At 39.0% G+C, this 14,387-nt stretch overlaps 1 protein-coding gene across 1 annotated transcript in view; it reads right to left on the bottom strand.

The window, feature by feature from the left end:
* Positions 1-12,677, bottom strand: part of CNTN4 (contactin 4) — a 254,096-nt gene extending 241,419 nt beyond the window's left edge. The window contains exon 1 of the mRNA XM_011937227.1: positions 12,588-12,677. Coding sequence (XP_011792617.1) covers positions 12,588-12,624 — 37 coding nt within the window. The 5' untranslated portion in view covers positions 12,625-12,677. The remainder of the gene's footprint in view (positions 1-12,587) is intronic.
* Positions 12,678-14,387: the final 1,710 nt, after the last annotated feature.

Below are 14,387 nucleotides of genomic sequence, written 5' to 3'. Positions count from 1 at the left end.
ATAATCCTTAAATCAGCCACCCTTTTGTTTTTAAAAGTCCTTTTATCTTTCCAAAAAGCAAACTCTGAAATGATAAGAACGGGGCTTCAAACACTTAAAACTGAAGCATCTTGGCATTTCCCAGGTGTTCCCTAGTGTATGTGCTGATTTGAGGGAATGTGAGGATGTGTACATTCCACACTACTTCACAAAGTAGAGATTCTTTGGATATTTCTGAAATGCTACCTTATCAACTGCAACTATCATTCCAGCTGTGCCTGCCATATGGATTTATGAAGTCCTGTGGAGTGTTTTTATGACACAACGCCTTTCCAGGGGTTAATTGTGACAGTGAAGATTGTGATAATGTGCTAACCTGCACCAGATGATGGGAGAAAAAGAGGGTGTGTTTCGGCTGGAGATGGGAAGAGCTCTCTTGGCTCGGTACAAAGTGGCTGCCCATTGTTTTGTTTGCAGCACCACCTACTTAAGATATCATGAATATTCTCTCAGCCTCTGAATTAAACATTAAACATTTCTTTGAGTTCATAATGCCGGCAGAGTTGCTCTCTCTGTAAAACTATTATGCTTCATTTGGAACTTTGTGTTTATTCTATATATCCGCAAATATTAAAATCATTAGTGGATATGGAGAACTCCAATCAGCTTGATTGATTTGAAAAGTAATCCCAGCACTTTGGGAGGCCGAGACGGGCGGATCACGAGGTCAGGAGATCGAGACCATCCTGGCTAACACGGTGAAACCCCGTCTCTACTAAAAAATACAAAAAACTAGCCGGGCGAGGTGGCAGGCGCCTGTAGTCCCAGCTACTCGGGAGGCTGAGGCAGGAGAATGGCGTGAACCCAGGAGGTGGAGCTTGCAGTGAGCTGAGATCCAGTCACTGCACTCCAGCCTGGGCGACAGAGCCAGCCTCCGTCTCAAAAAAAAAAAAAAAAAGTTTTTTTATTCATATTGTTTGCCATTGATTAATATACAGCTACTCCAGTAAATCATTTCCTCTTAACTCAGTATTTTGATATTACATAGAATCAAAAGCTTTAATCCTACCCTCAGACAAAATGCCATGATTTATTCCCTTGTGTGTGAAAGTGAACTTCATTTGCCTAAATGTATAGTTTTCTCTGGTCTTCAATTAGGCTTTTTCCAGTTATTTTGTTCCTAATGTCTGAAAACCAAACTGAGCATGTTAAAACATATATCAGAAAAATTAACAGCTTTTTATTTAAGCCTAAGACTCCTTGGTTCAAAGTCACCAACAGTGGTAAATATTTCATTTCTGAGCCTTTAATTTCTGAGCTCCTAACCAGGGTCTATTTCCAAATTTCCAGGACTCAGTCAGCATTTCCTCATTCTATGTACTGCATCATTATCCTGCTTAATTCCACGTAACATCATGATGCACTGACCTGACAAAATACCTATTCATTGCTAAAAATGTAGCCAAAGAACCACTCCTTCCTCTTTCAGCTGAAAAAATGAGATTCACAGGGTATATTTCCAGCAGGCATTAAAACAAGAATGGTTCCCATCTATCCTGCAGTGATTGTCCACTGGATTATTTATGAAATGCTCAGCCAGATTCATGTTGTTGAAAGATCAGTGTTGATCATTTGTTCTCTTCTGGCTAGTACATCCCTGGTAGCACTCTCCTGGATGTGTAATGTGTTTTTCACATCTCCAGACTCTTCATGTCTCAACCTATGTTCTAACACAATGTCGTCCTTCACTGCTTTCTGGAACAGGGCAACTCCAAAAGAAAAAGCTCTGCATGTGGTCCAGCTTTGTCAAATGATCACAGTTTGTAGATCATTTAGCTTTATGGATCCATTATCATATTCCAAATGTTATTTCCTTTTGGTACTAATATGTTTGACCCTTACTCTGACATCAATGGGCCTCCAGTTCTAAGGACCAAATCTGGAGATAATCTTTTTTATTTTTTGGATGTTTAAAAAGATAATAGAGATGCACTCAGCTTGAATTTAAATCAGTATATCCACAAGTACATAGTGCCTATCATTAAAGTAAGCACAAACTAACTGTCAGGAGAGAAGCTAGGTAATTAGGGCCATCATTAAGTTACTGGTTTCTGCCCAATAAAGCATGCACATGGGAACATTTGCACGAAAGCAAATGAGGAAAAAAGGAGACAGAAAAAGAACTTCCTGAAATTTATTTCTGCTATTTTTTAGCCAAATTATTATTTTTTCTTAACAATAAGATATTTAATTAACTGGTATTTATTAAGTAGCTAAGTCTATTTCTAAGTGCTATGGGCAGGAACTTTCTATAGCTGTAAAAACAGTGTAAGCATCTCTCTTACTAGAACTAAAAAAAGAATTAAAGTGGAAAGCATATAGCTACTACTCCTGGGAAACTCTTCTCAAAAAACCAGACCACCAATTCTGTATAAGGTTACTTTAAGAAACTGGAGGCTCAGTTATATAAAGTCTATAATTTTTCTATGACCAGGAAATGTTTGTTACTTATATAAACTTATTTTTTTCTATTCATAAGTATATAGCTGTTGACATCTAGGCATTCAAAAGTATAGTCATAAAACATTCAAGTTGTTTTAAAAAGAGTTGACAGGAAAATTCAAAGGCAAAGAGTATGTCAGTAGCATCACAGAATATACTTCACCAATTTCAGAGATCACTGACTTTGGAAATATCCACCTCACTTCTTCTTGTCACATCTGGTATGGGAGAAGCAAGTCACTCCTGTAGACATGCCAGGCCCCAATTCCTCCCTTTTGCTTCTTTTGCTGATTCTTTCTTTGAGCTAAATGATCTCAGGGATGAGAGAAGTAGAGCCTGCCTTTGGTGTAGTGAGGTCAAGTACTCCCTCCCAGTGCCTACCCTTCTAAACACAAAACACTCCACCCAGGCCATTTGGGTCAGATAGTTTATCACAGATTGTCCCTGATCAATGTGGCTCTTTTTCTGCTCAATGGGTGAAAGAGGAGGCTTAATGAATGCAGAAAGTCATCACTTTATAAACTGTTTCACATTATTCTATGCTGATGACATCACTAATGTGCTGTAACCCCCTCTGATTGGCAAAGTGGGAAGAGAAAAAAGGGAGGAACTGGCCGATTGTATTTCAGATAAAGGAGTCCAAGTTCATATCTTTCAAAGGAACACAGTAGAGTCAAGAAGCACCAAACAAGATCGCCTTAAGAATATTTAATTCCTAGATGGGCACGGTGGCTCATGCCTGTACTCCCAGCACTTTGGGAGGCTGAGGTAGGAAGATCGCTTGAGGCCAGGAGTTTGAAACCAACTTGGGTAACAAAACGAGACCCCATCTCTAACAAAAGATAAAATAATTAGCCTGGTGTGGTGGCTCATGCCTGTAGTACTAGCTACTCAAGAGGCTGAGTACTGAGGCTCATTGCTTGAGCCCAGTTTCAGGCTGCAATGACCCATGATCGCACCATTGCACGCCAGACTAGGTGATAGAGTGAGACCCTGTCACAAAAAAAACAAAGAGAATAACATTTAATTCCTGATTTTAAAAAAGAGATATCTAGTAGTCGATGATGTTGATTAACCTATCACTAGCTAAATGTTAACCTTTCCCCTCCTAATTGAGATAGATGGCTACTTAAGTGAATATATAAAGTTCCTCCATTAAGAAATGGAAATCACAATGCATGTTTCATAGAAATTATATTATAAAAGGTGGTTTAAACCAAGTTTGGCTGACCTCAACATTCTTGAAAAATGGCATAGTAGCAGTATTGCAATGCCACTTCCAGCCGACATTTTAAACATCACGTTGTAAGTTCCAAGACCAGATGACAAGAACCCACATTTTGCCTTATTTCAAGACCTTTTTTGAATCACTGATCTCCAACACAATCAGTGTTAACCTACTGGACACCTGTGGTTTTTAATTTCCTTGCAGGTGATAAGGCATCTCTCAGGGAAGTCACTTCTCAGGTGACATGAAATTGGTATCAAAGAGCAGCTATCTCAGTGGTGGTCAAGAAACAAAGAGAGTCGGGACCCTAAGATCATTAGCTATCATTTGTTATTTGTGTTTTTAAAACTAGGACTATATTTGGGCACTTCTCTCATTACACACACACACACAGAGAATGAGATGACTCAAGTGAAATGCTGGGCCTTTCCTTGTTCCCATATGTACCTTCAATCTTGTTCCCAATATGACCAGAAAAGGTGATCAATACTTAGAGCAATGTTCTTATAGCTTTTTTATGACAATTAAGTGATTGTTAATTTTGTAACCATTTAAAAATCTCACATTTTGCTTTTTTAAGCTGCCACATAAAAATATGTTTAAGACAACATTCTTTAGTCTATTAAAAATATTCTCAGCATTATTTCAGCAGTATTTTTAAAGTCCTGGATCCTCCTAAGTCTACCTAGTGCCTTGTTTTTTCTAAGGAAATGAAGTCTAGGCACATACTGTACATGCTAAATAGAAAATGCAAATATAAACAATCACACAGGGTTTGGCTTATGAGAAGACTATTGGTAGAGTTTACCTTAATTGTAAAGTCTTTAAGAGCAATTCTCAAATGTTACAAGAATGGCTAATAAAGCCGCAATGCCAGAGCATAACCAATTTATGTTAATAATAGATGTAAATTCCATACAAATCTCTTGGGAGATAAATCTGAAAAGTATTTGCCTACATAAAAGTTGTTATATGAATGTAAATCAACTATCACATATCTCCAAAGACGAGCAGTTCTCTGATTTAACTTTGACTTCAAGCTTAAGCAAATGAAAACAATCAAACCAAACCTAATTAATCAAATCAGGACTGTCTGGAAGTTTTAACTGTGCAAATTGCTGCCACACTTGTTATGTCTTTTAATCCTCGTAACAGATTTGAAAAGTTTACAGGACAAAGATGAATTCCATTTGGTTGGCATTATAGTAGTATGTGAGGATTTGAAAGTGATGCTAGGAACCCAGATATGGGGAAGGAGAGGGAGCCTGAAAAAGGTAATGAGAGAAAGTAGAGGGAGTAAGCGGGAAGTACAGGGACTGCTTCCTGAGGAAAGTGACCAGTCGTCCAAAGCACAGTTGACAAACCTAGGACCCAGCCAGGTGAATGTCAACAGCCAAGGAGGTCTGATATGATGGGTGAGGCCAATAACTAGACTTCCTAGACTTAAGCAATACTTAGAATGCAAAGAATACCATATTATGGTTGGAAATTTAGAGTGGGGTTAAAAATGGGATTTCATGCACCTTTGGGTAAGAAATGAGGACAACAGCTAAGCTAAATGTCTGGACTAAGGAGGTACCTGAAAATCTAAAATTATATAAAACTGGTAAACCCAGGAGCCAGTTGGGGGAAGAAGATGAGAATAAGGCATTGAATGTGGAGTTAGGCAGAGTTGGCAACTTGACTTGAATGTGGATGTCTTGAAGATTATTCCGGGCATAGAGGATGCTAAATTTTAGCACAGTAAGATTAGTCCTGGCTCAATGACCTGTCAGCATAGTTTGGACTAAGTAAGAAACTGGGTGAGTCTAACTGTGAAGGTGGTATCTTGATACTGAAAGCTGGGTAAGTGTGGGAAGACAAAAACAAGTCAAATGAGGAAATAGGGCTCAGAGAAGTTACATAATTGGCCCAAGACTACATAGCAAGTTGATGGGAGAGCTAGGACTAGAACACGGGTGTCCTACTTTCACACTTTTATCTCTGTCCTACAGTAAATACGACATGGTCCAGCTGAAATAACCATGCTGTGGAAAGGCATGCTTGCTTCTTTTAAGGGCTATGATTATAATCTCTATGGTTATGCCCATGTAAAATTACATTTATGGAACCTTGGAGAGGTTTGCATATACAGACGTTTTGCTGGGATAAGTCCTACTTGATTTTGTAATGCAGGGACACAAGTGTTCCACCCTGGCTGCATATTAAAATTACCTGGATGATGCCAGAGGATCCCCTGCCATCAAGAAACTCAGATTTAATTGACCTGGGGTGTGGGCCAAAGAACTACTGACATAGAAAGTACAGTACATGTTTCCACTCTTTTCTGCTATGTACAAATAAAAGGGCACATTCTAGGCAACAATAACTTGTTTCTGCCAGTGATTAGAGTGTGCTCTCACATAATCTCTTTGCTTCTGTTTCCTTATCTATGAAACACATGTCCTTACTTCTTATGGGATTATTGTGAGGATTCAGCGATAATATAATGTAAATTAAAGCATTATAAACACCATAAAGGACTCTACAGATGTTCTGTTCTAAGGTCCCTGGGTCTGATGCCCTGTGGATAGGATCCAACTCTAGGGGGCATGTGTTCTGCGTAAAAGCAATCTAAAGATGAAAATTCTAGCTAGTTTCTCCAAAACCTATAACAATGAAAATAATCTTAGAATCAGAGTCAGGTGGTTTTCTTTTCTAAATGTACTCTGGGAAGCCATACATTCACCGATAATAATGTAGGAAAGTTGGATGAATAGAAAATGCTACTTCTGGGTTTTGTCTGCTTGTTTGCTTTTAAGACAGGATCTCACTCTGTTGCCCAGTCTGGAGAGCAGTGGTGTGATCATAGCTCACTGCAGATTTGAACTCCTAGGCTCAAGGAATCCTCCCACCTCATCCTCTCAAATAGCTGGGACTAGAGGCACACACCACCTCACCTGGCTAAGTTTTAACATTATTTTTTTAGGCTGGTTGCGATGGCTCACACCTGTAATCTCAGCATTTTGGGAGACTGAAACGGGTGGATCCTGAGGTCAGGAGTTTGAGACCAGCCTGGTCAACATGGCAAAATCCTGTCTCTACTAAAAATACAAAAATTAGCTGGACATGGTGGCATGTGCCGGTAGTCCCAGCTACTCAGTAGGCTGAGGTGGGAGAATGTTTGAACTGGGAGGTGGAAGTTGCAGTGAGCTGAGATCACGCCACTGTACTCTGGACTGGGCAGCAGAGCGAGACTCTGTCCCAAATAAAATAAAATAAAATAAATTATTTTTTAGAGACAGTCTCACTGTGTTGCCAGGTTGATCTCCAACTCCTGGGCTCAAGTGATCCTCCTACCTTGGCCTCACAAAATGCTAGAATTACAGGCAAGAGGCACCGCACCTGACCAGAATGCTACTTCTGAGTATGAGTATCTAGGAAAAGCCAGTCTTTTCTTAGTTTTTCATTTCCTTTATGAACAAAAACATATAAAAGTCAAAGGTAAAGCCTAAGGTAACTATATTTTATTTTGAATTATTTTAAATTGGCCGGTGCAGTGGCTCACATCCATAATCCCAGCACTTTGGGAGGCCAAGATCACTTGAAGTCAGGAGTTTGAGATCAGCCTGGCTAACATGGTGAAATCTCATCTCTACTAAAAATACAAAAAATTAGCCAGGTGTAGTGGTGCACTCCTGTAATCCCAGTTACTCGGGAGGCTGAGGTGGGAGAATCAGCTTGAACCCAGGAGGTGGCGGTTACCGTGAGCCGAGATTGTGCCACTGCACTCCAGCCTTGTATGAGACTCTGTTTCAAAAAATAAATAAATAAATGAATTATTTTAAATCAAAATTTCACATAAGGAATGCTCAGCCCTTCCGCTTGAGTGATATGGAAATCAAAGCACTCCATCTCAGCAGGGCTAGACCTGGGCTAGTTTTGTAGATGATCCAAGTGAATAGAACTTAGATCTAGTGCTGCCTCAGAGTGAGTAAGTCAGCTACAGCTTTTTTTTTTTTTTTTTTTTTTTTGAGCTAGAGTCTCACTCTGTTGTCCAGGCTGGAGTGTAGTGGTGCGATCTTGACTCACTGCAACCTCCACCTCCTGGGTTCAAGCAATTCTCCTTTCTCAGCCTCCCAAGTTGCTGGGATTACAGGCGCGCAACAGCAGACTAATTTTTGTATTTTTAGCAGAGACAGGGTTTCTCTATGTTGGCCAGGCTGATCTCTAACTCCTGGTCTCAAGTGATCTGCCTGCCTCGGCCTCCCAAAGTGCTGGGATTACAGGTGTGAGCCACCGCGCCTGGCCTGTTTTTCTTTGTTTTTTTGTTTTTTTTTTTTAACAGCTTTGAGGACCCTACCCCAGATTTATGGAATCAGATATCCTTGTGAACAGGTTGGGCACCTATGGTTTTAACAATTTGCCCTCCAGATTCTCAAGCTGTTAACCCTCACTGGCCAGAGGTGGGGTGTGTGTGGGAAACACAGCTACGACTCAGGGCATCTCAAACTTGAATGTGCATATGATCACTTGGAGATCTTATTAAAATGCAAGTTCCAATTCAGTAGGCTGTAGTGGGGTCTGAGATTTTACCTTTTTATCAAATTTTCAGGTGAGGCCAATGCTGCTGGTGCATGGACCACCCTTTGAGTAGCAAGCATCTTGGTGACATAAAAGGAAGGCATGAACAAAAACCTCTTTTGATGAACAGTTCGTGAGGATTTTATTGATGAATAAACTAGAAATTTTCATACATCGGAAGGAAGAATCTCAAAGTTCCTCTGTTCTATTCCTATTTAATGAGAGCTTGGTTAAAGGTCATGAATTCCTGGTGCCCAGTGACCCTGGAGTTGGCAGAAAGCAAAGTGGACATTCTGGACCTCAATGATCTCTGTTTCTAATAGAAAGGAGCACCAAGGATAGCCAGAGTCCATCAAAGTGATTTCTATTTTTTGGTGTTTTCTTATATTTAATGGTAAAAATCTATGCAAACCCATCACATCTGAATTCATACATATAAACCAAGAGATGACAAAGAGGCAACACATAGTGATTGGTAGAGTGCTGGAAATACCTGCTGACTGAAATGCTTTTCAAAACAGATTAATTGCTGCTCATTTCTCTGCTACCCTAAGAAGGTCTGACACTACACAGCTTTCGAAATAGGACATGCAACGTCCCTTACAATGGATTTCATGCCATTACTCAGTACCCCACTGATATAATAAAAGGCTGACTCATTTCCTTTCCTCTGCATGATCTGTTACAATGGAAAGCAGGAGACCATATGCTGGGTCTAAAATGCTCAGTATGTCCAGTGGCTTACAGTGAATGTTCCAGCTTTAGGGTGACACACAGCCCAGAAAAGCAGTGAGAGAATCACTGCCGTACAGTTGCGTTGGAGGCTTTTGAGAAATTGGAAGGATTTCATCAGATAATCATTGTCTCCCTTGTCCAAAACTGATGGATGTCTGAGATGCTCTCTTATAACCTTGAATATCTCCTTTGTTCTTTTCTCAAAAATGTCTTAGCCGTGCCTGCTTTGCCCACAGTGTTACTGTGTGCACCGTTTCTAATAGAGCTCATAATAAGAATATTTATTTCCTTGTCTTTCACCATCAAGATTGTCAGGAATGTCAGCACAGCTCAAGAAACTGGATTTCAGAGCTGCTGACTGCTGCCAGCAGAGACAAGTGCATTTCAGTAGATGTCTACGGAAATTTTTAATATATTTCTCTGTGGGAAAGGGAAAGTATTCAGGTACTTCATTGTGCAGCAGCACAGCATCACTTCATGTGTTTTGCCTTTCCTAAAGAGATCATTATATCACACATTAGTGGTATTTTTTCTTAATATATCTACAAGATTAATTTTTAGGGCTGCTGCCATGTGATGAAAAGTTAATGCAGTGAAGGTAGCATGCAGAAGAAATTAGTAAAATCTTCCATTTTTATTTTGATCAGATTTCATATTAAAAAGAGAAGTGTTAGTCTGAGTGAACTTCACCTGAATCTAAATATATGTCCACAGTGAAGTGGTTTTCTCATATAAAGGACAGGCCTTCAATAATGCAAACACACTTGATAAACAAGATGTTTAGCCCTTATTGAGTTATAATTATGTATTGATAGAATCAATAGGGATTTGAGAGACTTCTTTTAATCTCTTCATTTTATAGATAGGCAGAGTGAGGCATAAATAATTTGAAGATATTTTCCCAGTATCAAATAATGATTTGAAACAGAACAAGGATCAAGACTCATATCCCAGACTCCAAATTTAGTGCTTCTGATACTAACTTGAAAGGAAAATGAAATCCTGAAGAACAATCCCATTTTCCAAACACAAACCTCAGAAATCAAACCTAGATTTTCTGTTAGTTTTCAAAAGCCAGAAATCCTAACAATTCAATGTCCCTGATCCAGACATAGAGGGGAACCTACCTCTCCCACCTTTCCTTCGTATGCAGGATGTTTGAAGTACATGCCTTTTAGCTCCTTTACTAACTGTTATTTTCTGCTGGAAATGTTAGCTCAGAATTATATGAGAAAGGAAACATTACAACTTTTGAACAGAGGACAAAAATAAAATAGTGTTTTTCAAATTCCAAATCTAAAAAGTTTGTTCTTTTAATCATATGGAAAGCTGAATTGAAAATTAAGACAATAACAAGAATAGCAGATATTTAACTAAACTTCAGCCTGGATTTCCAAGAGTAGAGTTTATCAATCTTGTCATTACAGATGTTAGTGGAATCCTAATAAATATTACTATTTATTAAACCTCCACACTACTGAATCCCTTATATGCAGTTATATTTGCCTTTTAGTCTTCATAGTTCCTTTTAGCCGATGCTGTAAGTTGTCTACACATCTCTCCATACTCTCCCTTATTAGTAAAATTATGATATTTTCCAGGGCATAATATATCTGCATAAAATACTTGATATTTTAGTCTCCTTTGCCACTGGGGTGATCAATGAAATGGAGGCAAAGTCCTCAGGCAAAGAAAACTTCTGATAAAAAAGGTAAATTGAAATGGACAAAAACAAGCAAAAACAAACTACTGCCTTTTGTCTTTGCTTCTTCCCATTTGATCTAGTTTGGAATGCAGACTTCATGCCTCATACACACCACATGCTAAGCACTTCAGAGAAGAATCAGAGAAGGGCATGAGTCCTGGAAGACATCCTCAAGAAGCTGTGCTAGCTTTAGATTGTATACCTTTGAAAATCTTGCATACTAGCCAGGTGCAGTGGCTCATGCCTGTCATCCCAGAACTTTGGGAGGCCAAGGCGGGTGGATCACTTGAGGTCAGGAGTTTGAGACCAGCCTGGTCAACATGGTGAAATCCTATTTCTACTAAAAATATAAAAATTAGCCAGGCATGGTGGTGGACGCCTGTAATCCCAGCTACTCGGAAGGCTGAGGCATGAGAATCGTTTGAACCTGGGAGGCAGAGGTTGTAGTGAGCTGAGATTGCACCACCACACTCCAGACTGGGTGATAAAGTGAGACTCTGTCTCAAAAAAAAAAAAGAAAGAGAAAATGTTGCATATGAGAAAAAGAACATTACGAGCTGGGTTTTCAGTTATTTGCAGTCCAGCGCATTCCTAACTGATCTAGTTGTTATGAGTCTCCACAAAGTGATCTAGATTCTAAGGTCAAGGAACTTCTGTTCTTGGTCTGATCCTGTGGCACTGCAATTAATAAGAAATATATATATTTGGTCTGCATCCCAAAACACTTGTAATTTCCTGAGTGATGTTGATGAGAACAGTGTCTTTTGTTATTCATAAATAGACCCTTTTCAACAATACTTGAGTTTATTCTAACTAAGTGACTCTTGGTGAGGCCCATTGATTGGTTGTCAGAGGAACCAACCAAATAATTAAAGGGTTGGAACTTTCAGCCTCCCCATTCCCTGCTCCTGGGGATGGGAGAAGGGCTGGAAACTGAGTTCAATTACCAATGGCCATAGATTCAATCAATCATGCCTACATAAGAGAACCTGCATAAAAACTCTAAATGACAACGTTCGGAGAGCTTCAGGGTTAATGAATGCATCCACATGCGGGGAGGATCCACAAGGATAGAAACTCTTGCATTCAGAACCCTTCAGACCTCACTCTCTCTATATGTTTACCTGGCTGTTCATATGTATCCTTTATATATCTTTTATAAGCTGGTATGTAAGTAAACTGTTTTCCCTGAGTTGTGGGAGCCATTCTAGCAAATTATGGAGGCCAAGGAGGGAGTTATGGGAGTTCCACTTTACAGCCAGTTAGTCAGAAGTATGGGAGGTCAAGGATTTGAAAGTGGCATTTGAAGTGGAGGCAGCCTTGTGGGACTGAGCCTTTCTCTTATGAATTCTGACACTAACCATCCCAGAGTAGTTAGTGGGGTAGTTACTGTCAAAAATGGAACTGAATCGTTGGACAGCCAGGTGGTGTCCAGAGACTTGGTTGTTAGTGTGGAAAAAACCCATACATTTAGTGTCAGAAGTATTGCGAGTAGAAATAGTTCACAGACAGTTCCCAGACCAACCAGGAGATAAAATAAAGCAGGGCCATCTTTTTTAACTCAATCAAGTTGTAAGAAGAATGAGCAGTTTTAATGACACTGCTTTACCAAGCAACAACATTCTGATTTTGATTGACTCAGGTGTCTTTCTACTTGTGCCAGGTAGACTGCAGCGGGGTGGAAAATTTGCACAATCTGATATTTTCCTATCCTAATGATGGGAGGCATTCACAATGGTTTTTGCCTCTACATGGAGGGGCTTTGGGAATCTCTATAAATGACACTGTGCACTCAGCTGGTGTCAGGAGGGAGAACATTGAGCAAGAAAAATAACAGGGAGTGAAGCGTGCACATGCCAGTGCATTTATATGTACCTCCAGAATGGGGTGGCGGGCCACACAGTAGCACCATTCCTTGACCTCGACGGACAGACACAGTGCTTCTTGTTCTTGTTTTAAAGTTGTCAAGATCTGTTGAAAGAAATAAGGGAAAAAGCATTTACACTTTAAAGTCCTAAGATATCATGGGAGAGTACCGCTATTTCAAAAGAGAACCATTCTGCTCAAAACTGTGTTGGTAGCACCTATACCTGGGGAATTCAGGAGAGCTTCTTTTCATATGATATTGTCCCATCCTCCTTGATTTTATGGTTATACTGCCAACTAAAATATCTACTTACCACATGTGCCTATTTAGATTTAAAATAATTAAAATTAAATACAATTTATGATCGAGTTCCTCAGACACTAATCACATTTCAAGTGCTCAATAGCCACATGCACTTAGTGATTATCACACTGGCCAGCACAGACATAGAAGACTTCCATCGTGCCAGGACATTATATTCGACAGTGCAGGTCTAGGTGAAGAAACTGAGGTTTAAAGATGTTAAGTAACCTGCCCAAGACTTCTCTGCATTTAAACATCATTATCAGGATGCAAAATCGGGTTTTCTGATACAATTCTGTTCACTTCACAAACCATTCTATTATATATAATTATACTTGTCTTTCCACATATACCCGGAGTGTGACTCTCCCTTTTTATACACAAACACAACTCTATATAAAATGTATAAATAGACATAAATACAGACACACAATTGTTTTACAGTTTTGTGGTGTACTTTAAAATATTTAGAAGGTACCATTCATAGTTCTTTTTAGAAGAATGTTTTATTAACTCAAAAAGGTCAAGTCTGGTTAGAGAGATAAGACATTTATAAACTCAAAGATCACAGTATAAGTATATAAGCCATTACAAATACAAATGAGTTAATATAAGAAATATGTCTAATAAAGTTAGATATATTATTGTTTAAGAAACATTTTTTTCCACCCTCCCAAATGTAAATCTTCTCAATAAGGAGTGTGTTAAGTGCCATTTCATTTTTTGTTGTCTATTACATTTGATTTAATAACCTTTTATCGGATTTAAGGCTTCTAATTCAAGTATGTTGTGCAGGGTTGCATACCATCTAGCTGTGCACACTAGAGCAGAGTAACATTTGTTGATGATTTTCTCCATGCTGGCCATTTTGGTAAGTATTTTATGATGATTATCTCATGTACTCCTAACAACAATTGGGAAGGCTGCAGTTACAAATTGGAATGTTTCCACACTCAGGCTTAGTTTCAAGGAGTGCTAAGGATATTTAAAAAATTACACATACACATGTCTTAATTACCAGATTCTTCTGGAATTAGGGACATTTTAAGTTTCTACATTATTGTCTTCATCACTTATGTATTCATAAAAATTCCATTAAGTACCATCTGATTGCCAACTCAGAAGGCAAGCATTGTGAGAACACAGCTTCTGTCCTGTTAGGGCTCAAGCAGGCAGGTCTGACACATAACACCTAATCATAGCAACCCAAAGACTGCCAGGTTTGGGCTGTGAAAAGTGCACATGAAGGACACACACATACTCAGCACAAAACAAATCAATGCTATGATTTGAAAAACATTTCTGATGTAATAAACTTCTTTTTATTCAATGAATACCAGGTGAGGGTAGAACATGGTATTTTTCTTGTCTTTATGGATATGGTCTGAGATTTCTTCAAAAGGAATTAAACCAGGATTTTAAAAACTATGTTATGGAATTAATATTTTAAACCATTATCCCTAAAAGTAACACTGAATCGGTCTGAATTGTCACTTCTGCATATA

Source organism: Colobus angolensis, unplaced genomic scaffold (genome assembly GCF_000951035.1).
Source record: "Colobus angolensis palliatus isolate OR3802 unplaced genomic scaffold, Cang.pa_1.0 Scaffold160, whole genome shotgun sequence".
In the NCBI taxonomy this organism is placed as follows: Eukaryota; Metazoa; Chordata; class Mammalia; order Primates; family Cercopithecidae; genus Colobus; species Colobus angolensis.
The sequence above is the reverse complement of the archived record's forward strand: the minus strand, read 5'-3'. Positions and strand labels throughout refer to the sequence as shown.